Source organism: Salvia splendens, chromosome 1, assembly GCF_004379255.2.
Source record: "Salvia splendens isolate huo1 chromosome 1, SspV2, whole genome shotgun sequence".
Taxonomy (NCBI): Eukaryota; Viridiplantae; Streptophyta; class Magnoliopsida; order Lamiales; family Lamiaceae; genus Salvia; species Salvia splendens.
Window position 1 is genome coordinate 26203133 of NC_056032.1, and position 25304 is coordinate 26228436.

Consider the following 25304-nt stretch of genomic DNA (forward strand, 5'->3'; position numbering starts at 1 on the left):
AATTTTCCGACGCATGATTTGGAGTTAGCAGCAGTGGTGCACGCGCTGAAAATTTGGAGACATCATCTCTATGGAGTGAGATGCGAAATCTATACGGATCACAAGAGTCTCAAGTACTTCTTCGAACAGAAGGAGCTAAACATGCGACAACGACGTTGGTTAGAGGTCGTGAAAGACTATGACTGTGGTATTAACTACCATCCGGGCAAGGCGAACGTGGTCGCCGATGCCTTGAGTAGGAAGAACCAACCTCAACTAGCTTATTTCCTAACGCAAGAGGAAGCTTTGATTCACGAGTTTGACAAGATGAGTTTGGAAATAGTGAAAGCGCCCGAGACAGTAGGTGCAAAATTGGCGACACTAGTGATTGAGCCAGATTTGAGAACCAAACTCATAGAAGCCCAGCGACGTGATGGGAAGTTGGAGGAATTACGCGCGAAAATGAGAGCCGAGAAGCTTGATCATTACCTCGAGGAGGCGGATAATGCCTTGACGTACGATGGACGATTGTGTGTGCCCAGCGATGAGGTGCTAAAAGAGGAGATTTTGAGTGAAGCGCACGACACGCCTTACACCGCACACCCCGGAAGCACGAAGATGTATCGGGATTTGAAGCAACGGTTTTGGTGGAATGGGATGAAAGGGGATGTAGCGTCATTTGTGGAACGATGTCTAGCATGCCAACAAGTGAAGGCCTTACACCAACGGCCATATGGGAAGTTACAACCACTCGAAATTCCCGAATGGAAGTGGGAGCATCTAGCTATGGATTTCGTAACGGGTTTGCCAAAGTCACAGAAGGGCAACACTGCGATCTGGGTGATCATTGATCGACTTACTAAAAGCGCGCACTTCTTACCGATTAAGATTACTTATGGCGCGGACAAACTAGCAAAGCTCTACGTGAACGAGATTGTGCGATTGCACGGAGTACCAAAGACCATTGTATCCGACCGCGATACGAAGTTCACATCAAAGTTTTGGATGAGTATGCAACGCGAATTGGGCACACAACTGAACTTCAGCACCGCATATCACCCGCAATCGGATGGGCAGTCCGAGAGGACGATTCAGACACTTGAAGATATGTTGCGAGCAGTTGTCTTAGATCGAGGGGAAAGTTGGGAAACGGTTCTACCATTGGTTGAATTCGCCTACAACAATAGCTATCAAGCGACGATCGATATGGCTCCGTATGAAGCCTTGTACGGCAGGAAGTGTCAATCCCCACTATATTGGGATGAAGTTGGCGAGAGAAAGATGTTAGGACCCGACGCCATAAAGGAGATGACCGAAATTGTGCATCAAATCCGTGCAAGGATCAAGGAAGCTCAAGATAGGCAGAAATCATATGCTGACGTGCGTCGAACGGAAATCAAATTCGACGTTGGTGACAAAGTGTTTCTGAAGGTGTCCCCGATGAGAGGAGTTGTGAGATTTGGAGTGAAAGGCAAGCTGAAACCGCGTTTTGTGGGACCGTACGAGATCATCGACGAAGTAGGTCCTGTGGCGTATCGTTTGGCGTTACCTCCCAGCTTTGGGAACGTGCACAACGTGTTCCACGTGTCGCAGTTGCGCAAGTACGTGTTTGACCCCAAACATGTGATTCATCAGGAGGAAGTGATCCTAACCCCCGACATGAGCTACGAGGAAAGGCCCGAAGCAATCCTAGATCGAAAGGTACAAGAGCTACGAAACAAGTCGATAGCGTCCGTGAAGGTGTTGTGGAAGCACCATGGTCCCGAGGAAGCTACGTGGGAGTTAGAAGATAAGATGAAAGAAAAGTTTCCCGAGCTGTTTGTGTGATACGTTTAAATTTCGGGACGAAATTCCTGTTTAGAGGGGAAGGATGTAACATCCCAAACTTTTGTGACTTCTTTTTATGTAATTGGAATTTTGGAATTTTAGAAACGTTTGCTTCTATGTGATTTAAGTGACCTTACGTGGAATGAATTATCGTGTTTAATGTGATTGATGAGCTTGAGTTTTATACTTTTCCAATGTGGGGAAATAATTAATAGGATCATGCATTTATCCTTTCTCGAGTCGATTCATTGAAATATTCGGCCCTTCCTAATTATTGAAATAATACTTCTTCTTGTGGATTTAATTAATTATTTTGGGATACTTATCCAAATTAAATCCAAACCAAAGGACCCCTAAGTTGTACTACATGAAATTCGAACTCCATTTTATTTTTCCTTGGGAGTTTTCGAAAATTTCCTATAGGAGAAAGAATTAATTTCCTTTTGATTTAATTGGTGCTTTATTGACTCCCTTCCTTTGAATTTAATCCAATTAAATCATGTGATAATGTATTTCTTCACCCAAAATAAATAGAGAGTTGGGATATTTTTTCCTTGGCTATTTAGCCTAGCATTTTCGGCCCCCCTCCAATAAAATTGGAGAATATTTTAATTGTTTCCTAATTTGTGGGATCCCTTTTTATTCAAATAAATTCCTATGTCTAATTAATTGGGGATGTGAATATTTTTTTTCTATTGTTCCTCCATATCACACGCCCCTATGCATTATTTCCTTTGTGAGAATTTAATTAATTATTGCCTTTTTATGGGAGCCTTTTTCCATAAAGAAATTACCTAATTTAAATCCTATTCTATTTAATTGAGGATTTAAATAATTTCCTTGTACAAATTTCCTCTTGAAATTTTCGGCCCCCCACCATATTAATTCCAACTTGGAGATTTAATTTATTTTGTTCCCTTGTTTATGGAATATTCACCTTTAATTCCTAATTTGTGAATATTCTCTCCAAGTAAATATTGCTATATCTCTTTGTAATTAAATTAACAAATTTTGACTTCCCCACCATTCAAACCACACGCCTACTTCTATACTTAATTGTGGGAATTTTATTCTTTTTTTATCTACCACAATTTAATTAATTCTTGAGGTGTGGATAATTTTTAACCTAGGCTATAAATATTAATAACATCAACCCTAGCCCCCATTACTCAAAAAAAATCGCCCACTCCCTTCTTCCCCTCTCCCACACGGTTTTGTCATCTCTCCCACTCTCCCATCTCCAAAAACCTTCCATTCAAGCTTTGATCTTGCTTCCGTTGAAGTTATCTTCGAGAAACTCCGACGAATCGCTCCATTCCACGTTGCTACCGTTTTCGTTTTGTCAAAAGGAAGGTATAATCGCACACTTTTCCTCCTCCTTCGTTTTTGAACCATGTTTTGAGTCCTACATGCATGTAGAGAGTGTAGGTTTGATAGATCGCGAGTTTTAACGGGGGAAATCGTGTGTCGTAAGAACTTGTTTGATTTTGCAATTGTAGGTTGAATTCACGTGTGATTGGATCGAAATAATTGTGAAAAATATGAGTTGGTATGCAAATATGTGTTTGAGGAATGTGTAAGCATGATGATGTGTTTTCGAGCATGAAGAATCGGTGTTTTCGTTGTGGAAATTTAAAAACCCTATTTTCGAATTTGAACCAGAATTCTGTGATGCTCGACCAGTGACTTATGATCTGTATTCGACCCATCAAACGAATGAATTTTGCTACGAAATTTTTACTGAGTAAACTTCAAGATGTTTTCTGTGTCTCGTGTGAATTTCAGCCTGTTTTATCGAAAAATGAATTTTTAATAAATATTTGAAGTCGACTACGCAAATCTGCCAGAAACATGAGTTCTCGCCATGAATGTTTCGTTTTCTGTTTGACTGACCAAATGAACTCCGATTGATGTAATTCTTGAACTATATGAAAATTTGAAGTGTCTTCTGTGTTTTGTTAAATTTTCAGCCTTTTTGGGCATTTTATGAATTTATGTTGAATTTTTCAAATGAACTGCGCAATACTGTCAGAAATTGTATGTTCCGACCAGAGAGTTCAATATGTGATATGACTGACTAAATGACGTGATTTCGATATGAAAATTTTCATGGATGAACTTGAATGTGTCCTCTGTATCGTGACCAAAATTTAGCATGTTTTGAGGTCGGGTGAATTTAAAGTGATTTTTACAAAACGATCGCGCATTTCTGCCAGTTTTCTGCCTTGATTAAATGACACTTAGTTTCAAGTTTAAAAGTGTTATTTGATGCATGTATGTGCAAGGAACGTGTTTAATTGTTGAAATCACTTGCGATAAGTTGAAAGGTGTTACGTGTGTTTTTATACCCTTGTGATGCATGTTGGGTTTTGGGATTGAGGAGAACGATGAGAGAGAAACGATAGGACATGCATAGTAGTATGTTTTTGTGTGAGGCTGACTTGTGTTGTCGTTGACAAGGGTGTTGTGTCTTCGTGAACTCGAGGATCGAGAGTTGCTAGGTTGGGTTGTGATTTTGCTAAGAGAACGAGGTGGGCTTTCTTTTCAAACCTTTTTATTTTTCCGAAAAATATTATGTGGAGATACAAGGGTGGTTTAACTGTTATGTCATGCCATGGACTGTTTTTGTTATGAGATTGTGTGCCTGATGCCTAGTTCGTATGAGTTTACTCCGTTAGGCTATATGGCTGTATTGTGAAACGAATTCGGGTCCGAGTAGGGCCGTAAACCCTATCGGGCTGTGTACACTGGTGGGATCGTGAGCCGTCCTTGCAAGTCGGCCGGTCTCGTGGGCGAATAGTGTGGCCACACTTTCGTCGCACTGTGGTTGTGACTGTTGGATTGATGTGAAAAGTGGGGAGATTATTTGACTGGCCAGTCTATGAAACATTTTTGTGTTCTCGTGATATTTTCTTTACTACGTATAAAACTCGAGATCACTGGTATGGATGACATAACTTGATAAATGTTTTCGGCATGAGCCCATTGAGTACAACAAGTACTCAGCCCTGCAATTTCTTTTAAAAATTTTGCAGGTTGAGCGGGATGTTGCGGTGGATGTTGAGCTGGCTAGAGACCTTAGGATACGTTGTGTCGTCATACATAGGCGTGATCCTTGACTCTCCTTGAACCTTATATATCCGCTGCTATGATTTAATTTATGTCTTAAGACCGTAAGCTTTTCGTTTTGGTGTTGGGACATGTATGGTGGTGTTAGGATTTAAACGTGCATCTACGTTGTCTTTTGAAAATGGTATTCTCCGAATTTAAGTTAAGTGCTTGTTCTACTTTAGTTTTTAGTTATTATATTTCTTAAGTCTTTTTTTCCTTTGTCTTTTTAAAGGTATTTTATCTTATGTCTTTTCAAAAAAAAAATATAACCTTAAAATCTTTAAACTAAGTTGTTTTCCTTTCTTCAAATCAATTAAGTTGTTCTTTTTAAATTGTAATCCATGCATGTCGGTCACGATCGCCGCGTTTGTGGTACCCCTTGTATGGGCGGTCGTGACAGAGTGGTATCAGAGCTTTGTTCTTTCGCTCTGGTCCGAGAGTCTTCTTTCACTTTAAGTCTATGTTAGTGAATCCTTATTTGACTAGAAGTGTCATGAAGGCTCAACATCCAAAGCATCACGCTCAACCGATGAAAGAGAGGTATGTTTAAATTGTTGGAAGTATGGAAGAGTAGTGCATGAAAATGTATGATGATATGATATGACGTTGACAAGTTTATGCATGTGAATGAATGATATGCATGAGGATGAGTTGTAATGGAATGGTTATACGAGCATGATTGACATAATACCTTGAGCATGTGCTATGTTTATGATTATGATGTTGTAATAGCATGGTTTCGTGGAAGTACAAGTATGATTGGCATGATAATTGAGACATGTATTGTATGTGCAAAGGTGATATCGATGTGGCATGAATACTTGTGAGTATGAACTAAGTGATGTTGCTAAATGTGTTTTATGCGCGAAAATACTACAACGATAGCATGCAAAGATATGAAACGTTAAGACAACGACAAACTTTCGAACTACGCGACAAACTTAACAACTTTTTCAAACAATAATACAATTTGGTGTTTTAAAAGAAATTTTCGTCTCCGCGTAGATGGTACGAACGAAACGAACCGCACTTAAGAGCAGTCAGTATAGTGCTAGAATGCGACAAGCGATTTACGATTACGACCACTATGAGAGAGAGGAAGGCAAGGCCTTGAGAGAGGTTGTCGCCCGTTTTGAGACCCTATGGCGAGATGTCTGTGGGTACCATGTAACGGCCTATGGTGGCATAAAAAGACTAATTGAGTTGATGCCCGACAATTGGGAGTCTTGGTTGGAAACAACAGCCAGTCGGTTCACGTGGTACGAACCAAGAAACCAGATGATGGCCGGCGACATGAAAGGTTATCTAAAGGCCTTAACCTGTGCTTTGATTGACTCATGTTCCGAGCGACCACCATCGACAGAGAAAGAAGAAGATGAGACCTTTTGGGAAGACAAAGATGTGATCGAGGTTAAACCAACGGCAGTAAGAGAAGCCGTACCACAAGAAGGCATGGTCCCGGGTTTCGAAGATGACTACGTGGATGTTAACACGGATGATAGTATGGATGACGAAGAAGATCTCCGTATGATTGATGAGTACCACGTAGAAGAGGAAGAGGACCCGGAAGAGGAAGAAGACCCGGAAGAGGAAGAAGACCCGGAAGAGGATATTAGCACTAGATAGATGTGTGATGTTGTTTTCTTTTCCTTAAGTTGTTAAGACAGTGGAAGTAGCACCTTTCTGTTTTTCCGAACGAATGCTTTTGTTTTTCCTTTCCACGTTGTTTATGGAAGTTTCCCTTTTCACGTGCTTTTAAGTAAGTGTTTTATCGTATCGTACGCGTGCATGAAAGCGATGATGTTTTAATAACGATGTACTCACAACGGTGCTAACCTGTGTTTTAGATCAACATGCCCCCGAGACGTAGACGTGGTCCGCGTGTGGAGAACAATGTGTGGGAGCAGACAGAAGGAAGTGTCGGCAATCCACCCCCGCCTCCACCACCACCTCTACCCCAACCAAACGAAAGGGAGTACATCAAAGCCTTTCGGAAAGAGAACCCACCTAAGTTTGATGGATTGGGAGAGCCCCCGAAGGCGGAGGCATGGGTGCGCGATATTGAGCGTATCTTTGAGTTCATGGGATGCACGGACAGAGAACGCCTGGCCTGCGTGACTTATCAGCTGACAGGACCCGCTGACTTTTGGTGGGAAACAAAGAAGAGAACCATGGACCCCGCTCGCCGTGAGGCGCTTACTTGGGAGGATTTTAAGGAAGAGGTGTACAACAAGTATGTTCCGGAAAGTTATCGGCGGGCGAAGGTAGTGGAGTTCCACACGTTGAAGCAAGGAAGTATGACGGTCACAGAGTACGACCGCGCCCTATGTGAGATGACTCGCTATGCGCCAGAATTGGTGGATACAGACGAGAAGAAGGCTGCGAAGTTCCGTTCTGGCCTTAGGATAGAGATAAGGGTCGCAGTGGCTAGTCGGAGGGGAATTCCTTATTCCGAGGTGCTGGGCTGTGCCTTAGATGTGGAGGAAGCACTGCCCAAGAATGAGAGGATAACAAATCCTGCACCGTCTGCACCCCCAGCGAACTTTAGAGACAAAAGGAAGTGGGAGGGAAACCGAACTCCTTTTGACAATAAGAGGCGTTTCTCCACTTTTCGGCAACCACAGAATCATGGGCGCCAAATTGTGCCACATCAGAGGGGAAACCCACAGAGAACACCCTACTGTAATCGGTGCTCCAAGCATCATGTTGGGGAGTGCCGAGTTGGAGGCATTCGGTGTTATGCCTGCGGTGGAAACGGGCACATGTCTCGAGAATGCCCAAACAATAACAAAAGTGGAGTGAAGAATGGGCAAGGACAGAGACCACCACAGCAGCCTCAACCAATCCGACAAGTGGCCCCACAGCAAGCAAGGGCATATGCACTCAAAGGGAATCAAGGACAGGAACCCCAAGCCAGCAAGGGCAAAGAGAATTTGGCAGGTATGGGAAAGCTCCAACAACTGCCTATTATTGTGATGTTTGATACGGGTGCTTCGCATTCTTTTATTTCCATGTCATGTGTGAATGCCTTAGAACTCCCTACTGCTATGCTTGAATCGAGTTTGAATGTGTCCTCACCGGTTGGAGGATTGATTGATATTGTGAGAACTTGCTCGAACATAGAGTTTGTGTTAGGAGAACTAGAAGTAGTGGCCCAACTTTTGCACGTTATGCCTTTGGAGAATGTGGACATAATTTTGGGAATGGATTGGCTTACCGAGAACCACGCAACGATTTACTGTAAACAGAGGCAGATTTCCTTTCAAGCCCCGGGCGAAGAGCCGACTATCTTGTATGGGATCTCCATGAACCGACGAACCTCCATAATCTCCGCATTGCAAGCAACTACGATGATAAGGAAAGGACGTCCGGCGTATCTGGTATACTTGAATGGGGAAGAAAAGAAAGAATTGAGGGTGGAAGACGTGGCAGTGGTGCGAGATTTTCCCGAGGTGTTCCCCGAAGCTTTACCAGGACCGCCACCCGACAGACAGGTGGAGTTCACCATTGATTTAGAACCAGGATCAGCGCCAGTATCAAAGGCGCCATACCGAATGGCCCCTAAGGAGTTGGCCGAGTTGAAGGTCCAGTTGCAGGAACTGTTGGACTTGGGTTTCATTCGACCCAGTGTGTCACCATGGGGAGCGCCAGTTCTGTTCGTTAAGAAGAAGGACGGAACGATGAGAATGTGCATCGACTATCGTGAGCTTAACAAGATGACTTTGAAGAATAAGTACCCACTGCCAAGGATTGACGACTTGTTTGACCAACTTCGAGGAGCGGGCGTATTCTCGAAAATGGATTTGAGATCAGGGTATCATCAACTAAAGGTCCGACGAGAGGATGTGCCTAAGACTGCTTTTCGCACTCGCTATGGCCATTTTGAGTTCGTCGTGATGCCATTTGGGCTGACCAACGCCCCAGCCGTTTTCATGGACTTGATGAACCGAGTTTTCCACGAGTATCTTGACAAGTTTGTGTTAGTCTTCATCGACGACGTGTTGGTATACTCGAAGAACGAGGAGGAGCATGGACAGCACCTACGAACAGTGTTGGAAACGTTGCAAAGAGAGAAACTTTATGCCAAGTTTAGTAAGTGTGAGTTTTGGTTGACTCGAGTGAACTTCCTTGGTCATATTGTGACGGCAAATGGGATTCAAGTAGACCCAGCAAAGGTCGAGGCCGTACAGAATTGGAAATCGCCGAAAACGCCAAGTGAAATCCGCAGTTTCTTGGGATTGGCGGGATATTATCGACGATTCATCGAGGGATTCTCTAAGATTGCGAGACCGATGACGCAACTACTAAAGAAAGGAATTAAGGTAGTTTGGACGCCAGAGTGTGAGGCGAGTTTCCAACTGTTGAAAGAAAAATTGACTACTGCACCAGTCCTAGCGGTACCAGAACCCGACAAGGACTTCGCCGTCTATACGGACGCGTCGAAAGTAGGACTAGGATGTGTGTTAATGCAAGATGGGAAGGTGATAGCATATGCTTCCTGACAGTTGAGACCAAACGAGTTGAATTTTCCGACGCATGATTTGGAGTTAGCAGCAGTGGTGCACGCGCTGAAAATTTGGAGACATCATCTCTATGGAGTGAGATGCGAAATCTATACGGATCACAAGAGTCTCAAGTACTTCTTCGAACAGAAGGAGCTAAACATGCGACAACGACGTTGGTTAGAGGTCGTGAAAGACTATGACTGTGGTATTAACTACCATCCGGGCAAGGCGAACGTGGTCGCCGATGCCTTGAGTAGGAAGAACCAACCTCAACTAGCTTATTTCCTAACGCAAGAGGAAGCTTTGATTCACGAGTTTGACAAGATGAGTTTGGAAATAGTGAAAGCGCCCGAGACAGTAGGTGCAAAATTGGCGACACTAGTGATTGAGCCAGATTTGAGAACCAAACTCATAGAAGCCCAGCGACGTGATGGGAAGTTGGAGGAATTACGCGCGAAAATGAGAGCCGAGAAGCTTGATCATTACCTCGAGGAGGCGGATAATGCCTTGACGTACGATGGACGATTGTGTGTGCCCAGCGATGAGGTGCTAAAAGAGGAGATTTTGAGTGAAGCGCACGACACGCCTTACACCGCACACCCCGGAAGCACGAAGATGTATCGGGATTTGAAGCAACGGTTTTGGTGGAATGGGATGAAAGGGGATGTAGCGTCATTTGTGGAACGATGTCTAGCATGCCAACAAGTGAAGGCCTTACACCAACGGCCATATGGGAAGTTACAACCACTCGAAATTCCCGAATGGAAGTGGGAGCATCTAGCTATGGATTTCGTAACGGGTTTGCCAAAGTCACAGAAGGGCAACACTGCGATCTGGGTGATCATTGATCGACTTACTAAAAGCGCGCACTTCTTACCGATTAAGATTACTTATGGCGCGGACAAACTAGCAAAGCTCTACGTGAACGAGATTGTGCGATTGCACGGAGTACCAAAGACCATTGTATCCGACCGCGATACGAAGTTCACATCAAAGTTTTGGATGAGTATGCAACGCGAATTGGGCACACAACTGAACTTCAGCACCGCATATCACCCGCAATCGGATGGGCAGTCCGAGAGGACGATTCAGACACTTGAAGATATGTTGCGAGCAGTTGTCTTAGATCGAGGGGAAAGTTGGGAAACGGTTCTACCATTGGTTGAATTCGCCTACAACAATAGCTATCAAGCGACGATCGATATGGCTCCGTATGAAGCCTTGTACGGCAGGAAGTGTCAATCCCCACTATATTGGGATGAAGTTGGCGAGAGAAAGATGTTAGGACCCGACGCCATAAAGGAGATGACCGAAATTGTGCATCAAATCCGTGCAAGGATCAAGGAAGCTCAAGATAGGCAGAAATCATATGCTGACGTGCGTCGAACGGAAATCAAATTCGACGTTGGTGACAAAGTGTTTCTGAAGGTGTCCCCGACGAGAGGAGTTGTGAGATTTGGAGTGAAAGGCAAGCTGAAACCGCGTTTTGTGGGACCGTACGAGATCATCGACGAAGTAGGTCCTGTGGCGTATCGTTTGGCATTACCTCCCAGCTTTGGGAACGTGCACAACGTGTTCCACGTGTCGCAGTTGCGCAAGTACGTGTTTGACCCCAAACATGTGATTCATCAGGAGGAAGTGATCCTAACCCCCGACATGAGCTACGAGGAAAGGCCCGAAGCAATCCTAGATCGAAAGGTACAAGAGCTACGAAACAAGTCGATAGCGTCCGTGAAGGTGTTGTGGAAGCACCATGGTCCCGAGGAAGCTACGTGGGAGTTAGAAGATAAGATGAAAGAAAAGTTTCCCGAGCTGTTTGTGTGATACGTTTAAATTTCGGGACGAAATTCCTGTTTAGAGGGGAAGGATGTAACATCCCAAACTTTTGTGACTTCTTTTTATGTAATTGGAATTTTGGAATTTTAGAAACGTTTGCTTCTATGTGATTTAAGTGACCTTACGTGGAATGAATTATCGTGTTTAATGTGATTGATGAGCTTGAGTTTTATACTTTTCCAATGTGGGGAAATAATTAATAGGATCATGCATTTATCCTTTCTCGAGTCGATTCATTGAAATATTCGGCCCTTCCTAATTATTGAAATAATACTTCTTCTTGTGGATTTAATTAATTATTTTGGGATACTTATCCAAATTAAATCCAAACCAAAGGACCCCTAAGTTGTACTACATGAAATTCGAACTCCATTTTATTTTTCCTTGGGAGTTTTCGAAAATTTCCTATAGGAGAAAGAATTAATTTCCTTTTGATTTAATTGGTGCTTTATTGACTCCCTTCCTTTGAATTTAATCCAATTAAATCATGTGATAATGTATTTCTTCACCCAAAATAAATAGAGAGTTGGGATATTTTTTCCTTGGCTATTTAGCCTAGCATTTTCGGCCCCCCTCCAATAAAATTGGAGAATATTTTAATTGTTTCCTAATTTGTGGGATCCCTTTTTATTCAAATAAATTCCTATGTCTAATTAATTGGGGATGTGAATATTTTTTTCTATTGTTCCTCCATATCACACGCCCCTATGCATTATTTCCTTTGTGAGAATTTAATTAATTATTGCCTTTTTATGGGAGCCTTTTTCCATAAAGAAATTACCTAATTTAAATCCTATTCTATTTAATTGAGGATTTAAATAATTTCCTTGTACAAATTTCCTCTTGAAATTTTCGGCCCCCACCATATTAATTCCAACTTGGAGATTTAATTTATTTTGTTCCCTTGTTTATGGAATATTCACCTTTAATTCCTAATTTGTGAATATTCTCTCCAAGTAAATATTGCTATATCTCTTTGTAATTAAATTAACAAATTTTGACTTCCCCACCATTCAAACCACACGCCTACTTCTATACTTAATTGTGGGAATTTTATTCTTTTTTTATCTAGCACAATTTAATTAATTCTTGAGGTGTGGATAATTTTTAACCTAGACTATAAATATTAATAACATCAACCCTAGCCCCCATTACTCAAAAAAAAATCGCCCACTCCCTTCTTCCCCTCTCCCACACGGTTTTGTCATCTCTCCCACTCTCCCATCTCCAAAAACCTTCCATTCAAGCTTTGATCTTGCTTCCGTTGAAGTTATCTTCGAGAAACTCCGACGAATCGCTCCATTCCACGTTGCTACCGTTTTCGTTTTGTCAAAAGGAAGGTATAATCGCACACTTTTCCTCCTCCTTCGTTTTTGAACCATGTTTTGAGTCCTACATGCATGTAGAGAGTGTAGGTTTGATAGATCGCGAGTTTTAACGGGGGAAATCGTGTGTCGTAAGAACTTGTTTGATTTTGCAATTGTAGGTTGAATTCACGTGTGATTGGATCGAAATAATTGTGAAAAATATGAGTTGGTATGCAAATATGTGTTTGAGGAATGTGTAAGCATGATGATGTGTTTTCGAGCATGAAGAATCGGTGTTTTCGTTGTGGAAATTTAAAAACCCTATTTTCGAATTTGAACCAGAATTCTGTGATGCTCGACCAGTGACTTATGATCTGTATTCGACCCATCAAACGAATTTAAAGTGATTTTTACAAAACGATCGCGCATTTCTGCCAGTTTTCTGCCTTGATTAAATGACACTTAGTTTCAAGTTTAAAAGTGTTATTTGATGCATGTATGTGCAAGGAACGTGTTTAATTGTTGAAATCACTTGCGATAAGTTGAAAGGTGTTACGTGTGTTTTTATACCCTTGTGATGCATGTTGGGTTTTGGGATTGAGGAGAACGATGAGAGAGAAACGATAGGACATGCATAGTAGTATGTTTTTGTGTGAGGCTGACTTGTGTTGTCGTTGACAAGGGTGTTGTGTCTTCGTGAACTCGAGGATCGAGAGTTGCTAGGTTGGGTTGTGATTTTGCTAAGAGAACGAGGTGGGCTTTCTTTTCAAACCTTTTTATTTTTCCGAAAAATATTATGTGGAGATACAAGGGTGGTTTAACTGTTATGTCATGCCATGGACTGTTTTTGTTATGAGATTGTGTGCCTGATGCCTAGTTCGTATGAGTTTACTCCGTTAGGCTATATGGCTGTATTGTGAAACGAATTCGGGTCCGAGTAGGGCCGTAAACCCTATCGGGCTGTGTACACTGGTGGGATCGTGAGCCGTCCTTGCAAGTCGGCCGGTCTCGTGGGCGAATAGTGTGGCCACACTTTCGTCGCACTGTGGTTGTGACTGTTGGATTGATGTGAAAAGTGGGGAGATTATTTGACTGGCCAGTCTATGAAACATTTTTGTGTTCTCGTGATATTTTCTTTACTACGTATAAAACTCGAGATCACTGGTATGGATGACATAACTTGATAAATGTTTTCGGCATGAGCCCATTGAGTACAACAAGTACTCAGCCCTGCAATTTCTTTTAAAAATTTTGCAGGTTGAGCGGGATGTTGCGGTGGATGTTGAGCTGGCTAGAGACCTTAGGATACGTTGTGTCGTCATACATAGGCGTGATCCTTGACTCTCCTTGAACCTTATATATCCGCTGCTATGATTTAATTTATGTCTTAAGACCGTAAGCTTTTCGTTTTGGTGTTGGGACATGTATGGTGGTGTTAGGATTTAAACGTGCATCTACGTTGTCTTTTGAAAATGGTATTCTCCGAATTTAAGTTAAGTGCTTGTTCTACTTTAGTTTTTAGTTATTATATTTCTTAAGTCTTTTTTTTTCCTTTGTCTTTTTAAAGGTATTTTATCTTATGTCTTTTCAAAAAAAAAATATAACCTTAAAATCTTTAAACTAAGTTGTTTTCCTTTCTTCAAATCAATTAAGTTGTTCTTTTTAAATTGTAATGCATGCATGTCGGTCACGATCGCCGCGTTTGTGGTACCCCTTGTATGGGCGGTCGTGACAGAGTGGTATCAGAGCTTTGTTCTTTCGCTCTGGACCGAGAGTCTTCTTTCACTTTAAGTCTAAGTTAGTGAATCCTTATTTGACTAGAAGTGTCATGAAGGCTCAACATCCAAAGCATCACGCTCAACCGATGAAAGAGAGGTATGTTTAAATTGTTGGAAGTATGGAAGAGTAGTGCATGAAAATGTATGATGATATGATATGACGTTGACAAGTTTATGCATGTGAATGAATGATATGCATGAGGATGAGTTGTAATGGAATGGTTATACGAGCATGATTGACATAATACCTTGAGCATGTGCTATGTTTATGATTATGATGTTGTAATAGCATGGTTTCGTGGAAGTACAAGTATGATTGGCATGATAATTGAGACATGTATTGTATGTGCAAAGGTGATATCGATGTGGCATGAATACTTGTGAGTATGAACTAAGTGATGTTGCTAAATGTGTTTTATGCGCGAAAATACTACAACGATAGCATGCAAAGATATGAAACGTTAAGACAACGACAAACTTTCGAACTACGCGACAAACTTAACAACTTTTTCAAACAATAATACAATTTGGTGTTTTAAAAGAAATTTTCGTCTCCGCGTAGATGGTACGAACGAAACGAACCGCACTTAAGAGCAGTCAGTATAGTGCTAGAATGCGACAAGCGATTTACGATTACGACCACTATGAGAGAGAGGAAGGCAAGGCCTTGAGAGAGGTTGTCGCCCGTTTTGAGACCCTATGGCGAGATGTCTGTGGGTACCATGTAACGGCCTATGGTGGCATAAGAAGACTAATTGAGTTGATGCCCGACAATTGGGAGTCTTGGTTGGAAACAACAGCCAGTCGGTTCACGTGGTACGAACCAAGAAACCAGATGATGGCCGGCGACATGAAAGGTTATCTAAAGGCCTTAACCTGTGCTTTGATTGACTCATGTTCCGAGCGACCACCATCGACAGAGAAAGAAGAAGATGAGACCTTTTGGGAAGACAAAGATGTGATCGAGGTTAAACCAACGGCAGTAAGAGAAGCCGTACCACAAGAAGGCATGGTCCCGGGTTTCGAAGATGACTACGTGGATGTTAACACGGATGATAGTATGGATGACGAAGAAGATCTCCGTATGATTGATGAGTACCACGTAGAAGAGGAAGAGGACCCGGAAGAGGAAGAAGACCCGGAAGATGATATTAGCACTAGATAGATGTGTGATGTTGTTTTCTTTTCCTTAAGTTGTTAAGACAGTGGAAGTAGCACCTTTCTGTTTTTCCGAACGAATGCTTTTGTTTTTCCTTTCCACGTTGTTTATGGAAGTTTCCCTTTTCACGTGCTTTTAAGTAAGTGTTTTATCGTATCGTACGCGTGCATGAAAGCGATGATGTTTTAATAACGATGTACTCACAACGGTGCTAACCTGTGTTTTAGATCAACACGCCCCCGAGACGTAGACGTGGTCCGCGTGTGGAGAACAATGTGGGGGAGCAGACAGAAGGAAGTGTCGGCAATCCACCCCCGCCTCCACCACCACCTCTACCCCAACCAAACGAAAGGGAGTACATCAAAGCCTTTCGGAAAGAGAACCCACCTAAGTTTGATGGATTGGGAGAGCCCCCGAAGGCGGAGGCATGGGTGCGCGATATTGAGCGTATCTTTGAGTTCATGGGATGCACGGACAGAGAACGCCTGGCCTGCGTGACTTATCAGCTGACAGGACCCGCTGACTTTTGGTGGGAAACAAAGAAGAGAACCATGGACCCCGCTCGCCGTGAGGCGCTTACTTGGGAGGATTTTAAGGAAGAGGTGTACAACAAGTATGTTCCGGAAAGTTATCGGCGGGCGAAGGTAGTGGAGTTCCACACGTTGAAGCAAGGAAGTATGACGGTCACAGAGTACGACCGCGCCCTATGTGAGATGACTCGCTATGCGCCAGAATTGGTGGATACAGACGAGAAGAAGGCTGCGAAGTTCCGTTCTGGCCTTAGGATAGAGATAAGGGTCGCAGTGGCTAGTCGGAGGGGAATTCCTTATTCCGAGGTGCTGGGCTGTGCCTTAGATGTGGAGGAAGCACTGCCCAAGAATGAGAGGATAACAAATCCTGCACCGTCTGCACCCCCAGCGAACTTTAGAGACAAAAGGAAGTGGGAGGGAAACCGAACTCCTTTTGACAATAAGAGGCGTTTCTCCACTTTTCGGCAACCACAGAATCATGGGCGCCAAATTGTGCCACATCAGAGGGGAAACCCACAGAGAACACCCTACTGTAATCGGTGCTCCAAGCATCATGTTGGGGAGTGCCGAGTTGGAGGCATTCGGTGTTATGCCTGCGGTGGAAATGGGCACATGTCTCGAGAATGCCCAAACAATAACAAAAGTGGAGTGAAGAATGGGCAAGGACAGAGACCACCACAGCAGCCTCAACCAATCCGACAAGTGGCCCCACAGCAAGCAAGGGCATATGCACTCAAAGGGAATCAAGGACAGGAACCCCAAGCCAGCAAGGGCAAAGAGAATTTGGCAGGTATGGGAAAGCTCCAACAACTGCCTATTATTGTGATGTTTGATACGGGTGCTTCGCATTCTTTTATTTCCATGTCATGTGTGAATGCCTTAGAACTCCCTACTGCTATGCTTGAATCGAGTTTGAATGTGTCCTCACCGGTTGGAGGATTGATTGATATTGTGAGAACTTGCTCGAACATAGAGTTTGTGTTAGGAGAACTAGAAGTAGTGGCCCAACTTTTGCACGTTATGCCTTTGGAGAATGTGGACATAATTTTGGGAATGGATTGGCTTACCGAGAACCACGCAACGATTTACTGTAAACAGAGGCAGATTTTCTTTCAAGCCCCGGGCGAAGAGCCAACTATCTTGTATGGGATCTCCATGAACCGACGAACCTCCATAATCTCCGCATTGCAAGCAACTACGATGATAAGGAAAGGACGTCCGGCGTATCTAGTATACTTGAATGGGGAAGAAAAGAAAGAATTGAGGGTGGAAGACGTGGCAGTGGTGCGAGATTTTCCCGAGGTGTTCCCTGAAGCTTTACCAGGACCGCCACCCGATAGACAGGTGGAGTTCACCATTGATTTAGAACCAGGATCAGCGCCAGTATCAAAGGCGCCATACCGAATGGCCCCTAAGGAGTTGGCCGAGTTGAAGGTCCAGTTTCAGGAACTGTTGGACTTGGGTTTCATTCGACCCAGTGTGTCACCATGGGGAGCGCCAGTTCTGTTCGTTAAGAAGAAGGACGGAACGATGAGAATGTGCATCGACTATCGTGAGCTTAACAAGATGACTTTGAAGAATAAGTACCCACTGCCAAGGATTGACGACTTGTTTGACCAACTTCGAGGAGCGGGCGTATTCTCGAAAATGGATTTGAGATCAGGGTATCATCAACTAAAGGTCCGACGAGAGGATGTGCCTAAGACTGCTTTTCGCACTCGCTATGGCCATTTTGAGTTCGTCGTGATGCCATTTGGGCTGACCAACGCCCCAGCCGTTTTCATGGACTTGATGAACCGAGTTTTCCACGAGTATCTTGACAAGTTTGTGTTAGTCTTCATCGACGACGTGTTGGTATACTCGAAGAACGAGGAGGAGCATGGACAGCACCCACGAACAGTGTTGGAAACGTTGCAAAGAGAGAAACTTTATGCCAAGTTTAGTAAGTGTGAGTTTTGGTTGACTCGAGTGAACTTCCTTGGTCATATTGTGACGGCAAATGGGATTCAAGTAGACCCAGCAAAGGTCGAGGCCGTACAGAATTGGAAATCGCCGAAAACGCCAAGTGAAATCCGCAGTTTCTTGGGATTGGCGGGATATTATCGACGATTCATCGAGGGATTCTCTAAGATTGCGAGACCGATGACGCAACTACTAAAGAAAGGAATTAAGGTAGTTTGGACGCCAGAGTGTGAGGCGAGTTTCCAACTGTTGAAAGAAAAATTGACTACTGCACCAGTCCTAGCGGTACCAGAACCCGACAAGGACTTCGCCGTCTATACGGACGCGTCGAAAGTAGGACTAGGATGTGTGTTAATGCAAGATGGGAAGGTGATAGCATATGCTTCCTGACAGTTGAGACCAAACGAGTTGAATTTTCCGACGCATGATTTGGAGTTAGCAGCAGTGGTGCACGCGCTGAAAATTTGGAGACATCATCTCTATGGAGTGAGATGCGAAATCTATACGGATCACAAGAGTCTCAAGTACTTCTTCGAACAGAAGGAGCTAAACATGCGACAACGACGTTGGTTAGAGGTCGTGAAAGACTATGACTGTGGTATTAACTACCATCCGGGCAAGGCGAACGTGGTCGCCGATGCCTTGAGTAGGAAGAACCAACCTCAACTAGCTTATTTCCTAACGCAAGAGGAAGCTTTGATTCACGAGTTTGACAAGATGAGTTTGGAAATAGTGAAAGCGCCCGAGACAGTAGGTGCAAAATTGGCGACACTAGTGATTGAGCCAGATTTGAGAACCAAACTCATAGAAGCCCAGCGACGTGATGGGAAGTTGGAGGAATTACGCGCGAAAATGAGAGCCGAGAAGCTTGATCATTACCTCGAGGAGGCGGATAATGCCTTGACGTACGATGGACGATTGTGTGTGCCCAGCGATGAGGTGCTAAAAGAGGAGATTTTGAGTGAAGCGCACGACACGCCTTACACCGCACACCCCGGAAGCACGAAGATGTATCGGGATTTGAAGCAACGGTTTTGGTGGAATGGGATGAAAGGGGATGTAGCGTCATTTGTGGAACGATGTCTAGCATGCCAACAAGTGAAGGCCTTACACCAACGGCCATATGGGAAGTTACAACCACTCGAAATTCCCGAATGGAAGTGGGAGCATCTAGCTATGGATTTCGTAACGGGTTTGCCAAAGTCACAGAAGGGCAACACTGCGATCTGGGTGATCATTGATCGACTTACTAAAAGCGCGCACTTCTTACCGATTAAGATTACTTATGGCGCGGACAAACTAGCAAAGCTCTACGTGAACTAGATTGTGCGATTGCACGGAGTACCAAAGACCATTGTATCCGACCGCGATACGAAGTTCACATCAAAGTTTTGGATGAGTATGCAACGCGAATTGGGCACACAACTGAACTTCAGCACCGCATATCACCCGCAATCGGATGGGCAGTCCGAGAGGACGATTCAGACACTTGAAGATATGTTGCGAGCAGTTGTCTTAGATCGAGGGGAAAGTTGGGAAACGGTTCTACCATTGGTTGAATTCGCCTACAACAATAGCTATCAAGCGACGATCGATATGGCTCCGTATGAAGCCTTGTACGGCAGGAAGTGTCAATCCCCACTATATTGGGATGAAGTTGGCGAGAGAAAGATGTTAGGACCCGACGCCATAAAGGAGATGACCGAAATTGTGCATCAAATCCGTGCAAGGATCAAGGAAGCTCAAGATAGGCAGAAATCATATGCTGACGTGCGTCGAACGGAAATCAAATTCGACGTTGGTGACAAAGTGTTTCTGAAGGTGTCCCCGACGAGAGGAGTTGTGAGATTTGGAGTGAAAGGCAAGCTGAAACCGCGTTTTGTGGGACCGTACGAGATCATCGACGAAGTAGGTCCTGTGGCGTATCGTTTGGCGTTACCTCCCAGCTTTGGGAACGTGCACAACGTGTTCCACGTGTCGCAGTTGCGCAAGTACGTGTTTGACCCCAAACATGTGATTCATCAGGAGGAAGTGATCCTAACCCCCGACATGAGCTACGAGGAAAGGCCCGAAGCAATCCTAGATCGAAAGGTACAAGAGCTACGAAACAAGTCGATAGCATCCGTGAAGGTGTTGTGGAAGCACCATGGTCCCGAGGAAGCTACGTGGGAGTTAGAAGATAAGATGAAAGAAAAGTTTCCCGAGCTGTTTGTGTGATACGTTTAAATTTCGGGACGAAATTCCTGTTTAGAGGGGAAGGATGTAACATCCCAAACTTTTGTGACTTCTTTTTATGTAATTGGAATTTTGGAATTTTAGAAACGTTTGCTTCTATGTGATTTAAGTGACCTTACGTGGAATGAATTATCGTGTTTAATGTGATTGATGAGCTTGAGTTTTATACTTTTCCAATGTGGGGAAATAATTAATAGGATCATGCATTTATCCTTTCTCGAGTCGATTCATTGAAATATTCGGCCCTTCCTAATTATTGAAATAATACTTCTTCTTGTGGATTTAATTAATTATTTTGGGATACTTATCCAAATTAAATCCAAACCAAAGGACCCCTAAGTTGTACTACATGAAATTCGAACTCCATTTTATTTTTCCTTGGGAGTTTTCGAAAATTTCCTATAGGAGAAAGAATTAATTTCCTTTTGATTTAATTGGTGCTTTATTGACTCCCTTCCTTTGAATTTAATCCAATTAAATCATGTGATAATGTATTTCTTCACCCAAAATAAATAGAGAGTTGGGATATTTTTTCCTTAGCCTAGCATTTTCGGCCCCCCTCCAATAAAATTGGAGAATATTTTAATTGTTTCCTAATTTTTTTTTTTTTTAATTAACTTCAAATAAATTTGTGGGATCCCTTTTTATTCAAATAAATTCCTATGTCTAATTAATTGGGGATGTGAATATTTTTTTTCTATTGTTCCTCCATATCACACGCCCCTATGCATTATTTCCTTTGTGAGAATTTAATTAATTATTGCCTTTTTATGGGAGCCTTTTTCCATAAAGAAATTACCTAATTTAAATCCTATTCTATTTAATTGAGGATTTAAATAATTTCCTTGTACAAATTTCCTCTTGAAATTTTCGGCCCCCACCATATTAATTCCAACTTGGAGATTTAATTTATTTTGTTCCCTTGTTTATGGAATATTCACCTTTAATTCCTAATTTGTGAATATTCTCTCCAAGTAAATATTGCTATATCTCTTTGTAATTAAATTAACAAATTTTGACTTCCCCACCATTCAAACCACACGCCTACTTCTATACTTAATTGTGGGAATTTTATTCTTTTTTTTATCTACCACAATTTAATTAATTCTTGAGGTGTGGATAATTTTTAACCTAGACTATAAATATTAATAACATCAACCCTAGCCCCCATTACTAAAAAAAAATCGCCCACTCCCTTCTTCCCCTCTCCCACACGGTTTTGTCATCTCTCCCACTCTCCCATCTCCAAAAACCTTCCATTCAAGCTTTGATCTTGCTTCCGTTGAAGTTATCTTCGAGAAACTCCGACGAATCGCTCCATTCCACGTTGCTACCGTTTTCGTTTTGTCAAAAGGAAGGTATAATCGCACACTTTTCCTCCTCCTTCGTTTTTGAACCATGTTTTGAGTCCTACATGCATGTAGAGAGTGTAGGTTTGATAGATCGCGAGTTTTAACGGGGGAAATCGTGTGTCGTAAGAACTTGTTTGATTTTGCAATTGTAGGTTGAATTCACGTGTGATTGGATTGAAATAATTGTGAAAAATATGAGTTGGTATGCAAATATGTGTTTGAGGAATGTGTAAGCATGATGATGTGTTTTCGAGCATGAAGAATCGGTGTTTTCGTTGTGGAAATTTAAAAACCCTATTTTCGAATTTGAACCAGAATTCTGTGATGCTCGACCAGTGACTTATGATCTGTATTCGACCCATCAAACGAATGAATTTTGCTACGAAATTTTTACTGAGTAAACTTCAAGATGTTTTCTGTGTCTCGTGTGAATTTCAGCCTGTTTTATCGAAAAATGAATTTTTAATAAATATTTGAAGTCGACTACGCAAATCTGCCAGAAACGTGAGTTCTCGCCATGAATGTTTCGTTTTCTGTTTGACTGACCAAATGAACTCCGATTGATGTAATTCTTGAACTATATGAAAATTTGAAGTGTCTTCTGTGTTTTGTTAAATTTTCAGCCTTTTTGGGCATTGTATGAATTTATGGTGAATTTTTCAAATGAACTGCACAATACTGTCAGAAATTGTATGTTCCGACCAGAGAGTTCAATATGTGATATGACTGACTAAATGACGTGATTTCGATATGAAAATTTTCATGGATGAACTTGAATGTGTCCTCTGTATCGTGACCAAAATTTAGCATGTTTTGAGGTCGGGTGAATTTAAAGTGATTTTTACAAAACGATCGCGCATTTCTGCCAGTTTTCTGCCTTGATTAAATGACACTTAGTTTCAAGTTTAAAAGTGTTATTTGATGCATGTATGTGCAAGGAACGTGTTTAATTGTTGAAATCACTTGCGATAAGTTGAAAGGTGTTACGTGTGTTTTTATACCCTTGTGATGCATGTTGGGTTTTGGGATTGAGGAGAACGATGAGAGAGAAACGATAGGACATGCTTAGTAGTATGTTTTTGTGTGAGGCTGACTTGTGTTGTCGTTGACAAGGGTGTTGTGTCTTCGTGAACTCGAGGATCGAGAGTTGCTAGGTTGGGTTGTGATTTTGCTAAGAGAACGAGGTGGGCTTTCTTTTCAAACCTTTTTATTTTTCCGAAAAATATTATGTGGAGATACAAGGGTGGTTTAACTGTTATGTCATGCCATGGACTGTTTTTGTTATGAGATTGTGTGCCTGATGCCTAGTTCGTATGAGTTTACTCCGTTAGGCTATATGGCTGTATTGTGAAACGAATTCGGGTCCGAGTAGGGCCGTAAACCCTATCGGGCTGTGTACACTGGTGGGATCGTGAGCCGTCCTTGCAAGTCGGCCGGTCTCGTGGGCGAATAGTGTGGCCACACTTTCGTCGCACTGTGGTTGTGACTGTTGGATTGATGTGAAAAGTGGGGAGATTATTTGACTGGCCAGTCTATGAAACATTTTTGTGTTCTCGTGATATTTTCTTTACTACGTATAAAACTCGAGATCACTGGTATGGATGACATAAATTGATAAATGTTTTCGGCATGAGCCCATTGAGTACAACAAGTACTCAGCCCTGCAATTTCTTTTAAAAATTTTCCAGGTTGAGCGGGATGTTGCGGTGGATGTTGAGCTGGCTAGAGACCTTAGGATACGTTGTGTCGTCATACATAGGCGTGATCCTTGACTCTCCTTGAACCTTATATATCCGCTGCTATGATTTAATTTATGTCTTAAGACCGTAAGCTTTTCGTTTTGGTGTTGGGACATGTATGGTGGTGTTAGGATTTAAACGTGCATCTACGTTGTCTTTTGAAAATGGTATTCTCCGAATTTAAGTTAAGTGCTTGTTCTACTTTAGTTTTTAGTTATTATATTTCTTAAGTCTGTTTTTTTCCTTTGTCTTTTTAAAGGTATTTTATCTTATGTCTTTTCAAAAAAAAAATATAACCTTAAAATCTTTAAACTAAGTTGTTTTCCTTTCTTCAAATCAATTAAGTTGTTCTTTTTAAATTGTAATCCATGCATGTCGGTCACGATCGCCGCGTTTGTGGTACCCCTTGTATGGGCGGTCGTGACATTGAATGATCTAGTTCCTTATTGTACTCATTTTCCAACATCTTAACTCTCTAGTTAAGGTTGTTGGGCTGATATTAAAGAGCTTTTGGTGTCTTTAATTCTCTAAGTGTTTAGCATTTATGTTTGATTGTTGATGTTCTTGCTTGTTTAGTTCAAAAACCTTATTTTCAAGTTTGCTATTTTAGGTTTGTGTTAAGCTACTTTATTGAGGTGTATTTCCTTGTTTATTTAAGTTATCTAAGCATGTTAGGAGTCATTTTAGGGGTTGTTCATGGTTGAAAAATGTTCCAAAAAAGAGAAGTAAAAGTATGTGCAAGTAGTCGGTTGTTGTGTGATTTTTGTCGCCTAGTTGGGGTTTCGTTTTTCATGCATTTGTATGATCTTGTTGATTTCGTTCTTCTAGCTTTTCTTCACCATGTTTAAGTGTTCTTGAAGCTTATTTCATCTTGTTTAAGTGTTAATGTTTTTAGCTTTTCATTTGGTGTTTTTAATGCATATTTAGGATAGTTTAAGTGTTGATTTGGTGTTTCTCTTGCTTGGTTGGTTGTGTAGCAGCCAATTAGTCTTTCCTTACTCATAATTTCGTGCCTTTTGGTGTAGATTTAGGAGAGATATCAGCTTTTAGAAGTAAGTGAAAGAACCATTAGTTGTAATCTTTTATGCAATGGTTTTACACCTTGGGTAATTGAAGTTGGGAGACAATAAGTACATGATTCTTTTTCACTTTTGGCAGCCCTTTTAGCTTAGTTAATATCTGCACTCAACCTCCATTTACATCTAATTTAGTTTAGCTTGCTTTAGACAACCTTTTGCATGTCACAATCCTAGTTTCTAGCTTCCTTTAGGAGTTAACACTTAGTTTATTTTCCTTAGCTTTTAACTTAGTCTCTTTTGCTATCTGAACTTAGGAGTACTCATGCAAGTTGTTGATCTATTTTTATTTTCAAATGTTCTTATTTTACTAAGTGTTGTAATTTTCTCGCCATTGTTCTAATCTTGCTGCTAAGCTGCCCAGTTTATTAGCTTGCCCAGTTTACGTTCCAGTTTAAATGCCTTCTTTTACTCGCATGTTATTTTCCCTTTTAGTTCTCAATATTAGTTTAAGTGTTATTTATATTTCGTAGTTCAGTTCCCACCCCCAATTTAGAGCGTGACGGCATCGCCAAAACAAACCTTTCTAAGTGTGGAAATACATAACGGATGCTACCGTTCCTCGTGGGTTCGACACCCTAACTTTCCATATGCTAATTAATAGTATTTTGGAAAGTGGGAACTTATAAATATTGTTGAATAGGAAGGGACACGTGCCTACGACAAGCATGCAAAATTCCTTCCTTTCAATCACCCCAGCTCAGAGGTTAATAGACATCAAGACCAATGTACTGGTGGTTATGCCACACTTCTATGGCCGCAAGGTAGAATGTCCCTACGAGTTCCTACACGAGTTTTGCAAGCTCTGCAGCAATCAGAAGAGGCCACCCAACTCAACCGAGGAAGACTATAGGCTACGTGCTCTTCCTTTCACACTGAAGGGAGAGGCAAATACCTGGCTACTGAGG

The 25304-nt window shown here is 42.2% G+C and overlaps 1 protein-coding gene across 1 annotated transcript; it reads left to right on the forward strand.

The window, feature by feature from the left end:
- The first annotated feature begins 15611 nt into the window (after window positions 1-15611).
- Window positions 15612-24380, forward strand: LOC121760232. The gene is made up of 4 exons (XM_042155909.1): window positions 15612-15617; window positions 15730-16338; window positions 16507-16822; window positions 24346-24380. Exons 1-4 carry the CDS (start codon window positions 15612-15614, stop codon window positions 24378-24380), a joined length of 966 nt encoding a protein of 321 aa, XP_042011843.1.
- The last annotated feature ends 924 nt before the right edge of the window (window positions 24381-25304 follow it).

Coding starts and splice junctions, on each gene's coding strand:
- LOC121760232 (XM_042155909.1), top strand. Junction 16,339..16,506: donor GGGGAATTCCTTATTCCGAG/GTGCTGGGCTGT, acceptor CGGCAACCACAG/AATCATGGGCGCCAAATTGT. Junction 16,823..24,345: donor GGGCAAAGAGAATTTGGCAG/GTATGGGAAAGC, acceptor CTTTTGGTGTAG/ATTTAGGAGAGATATCAGCT.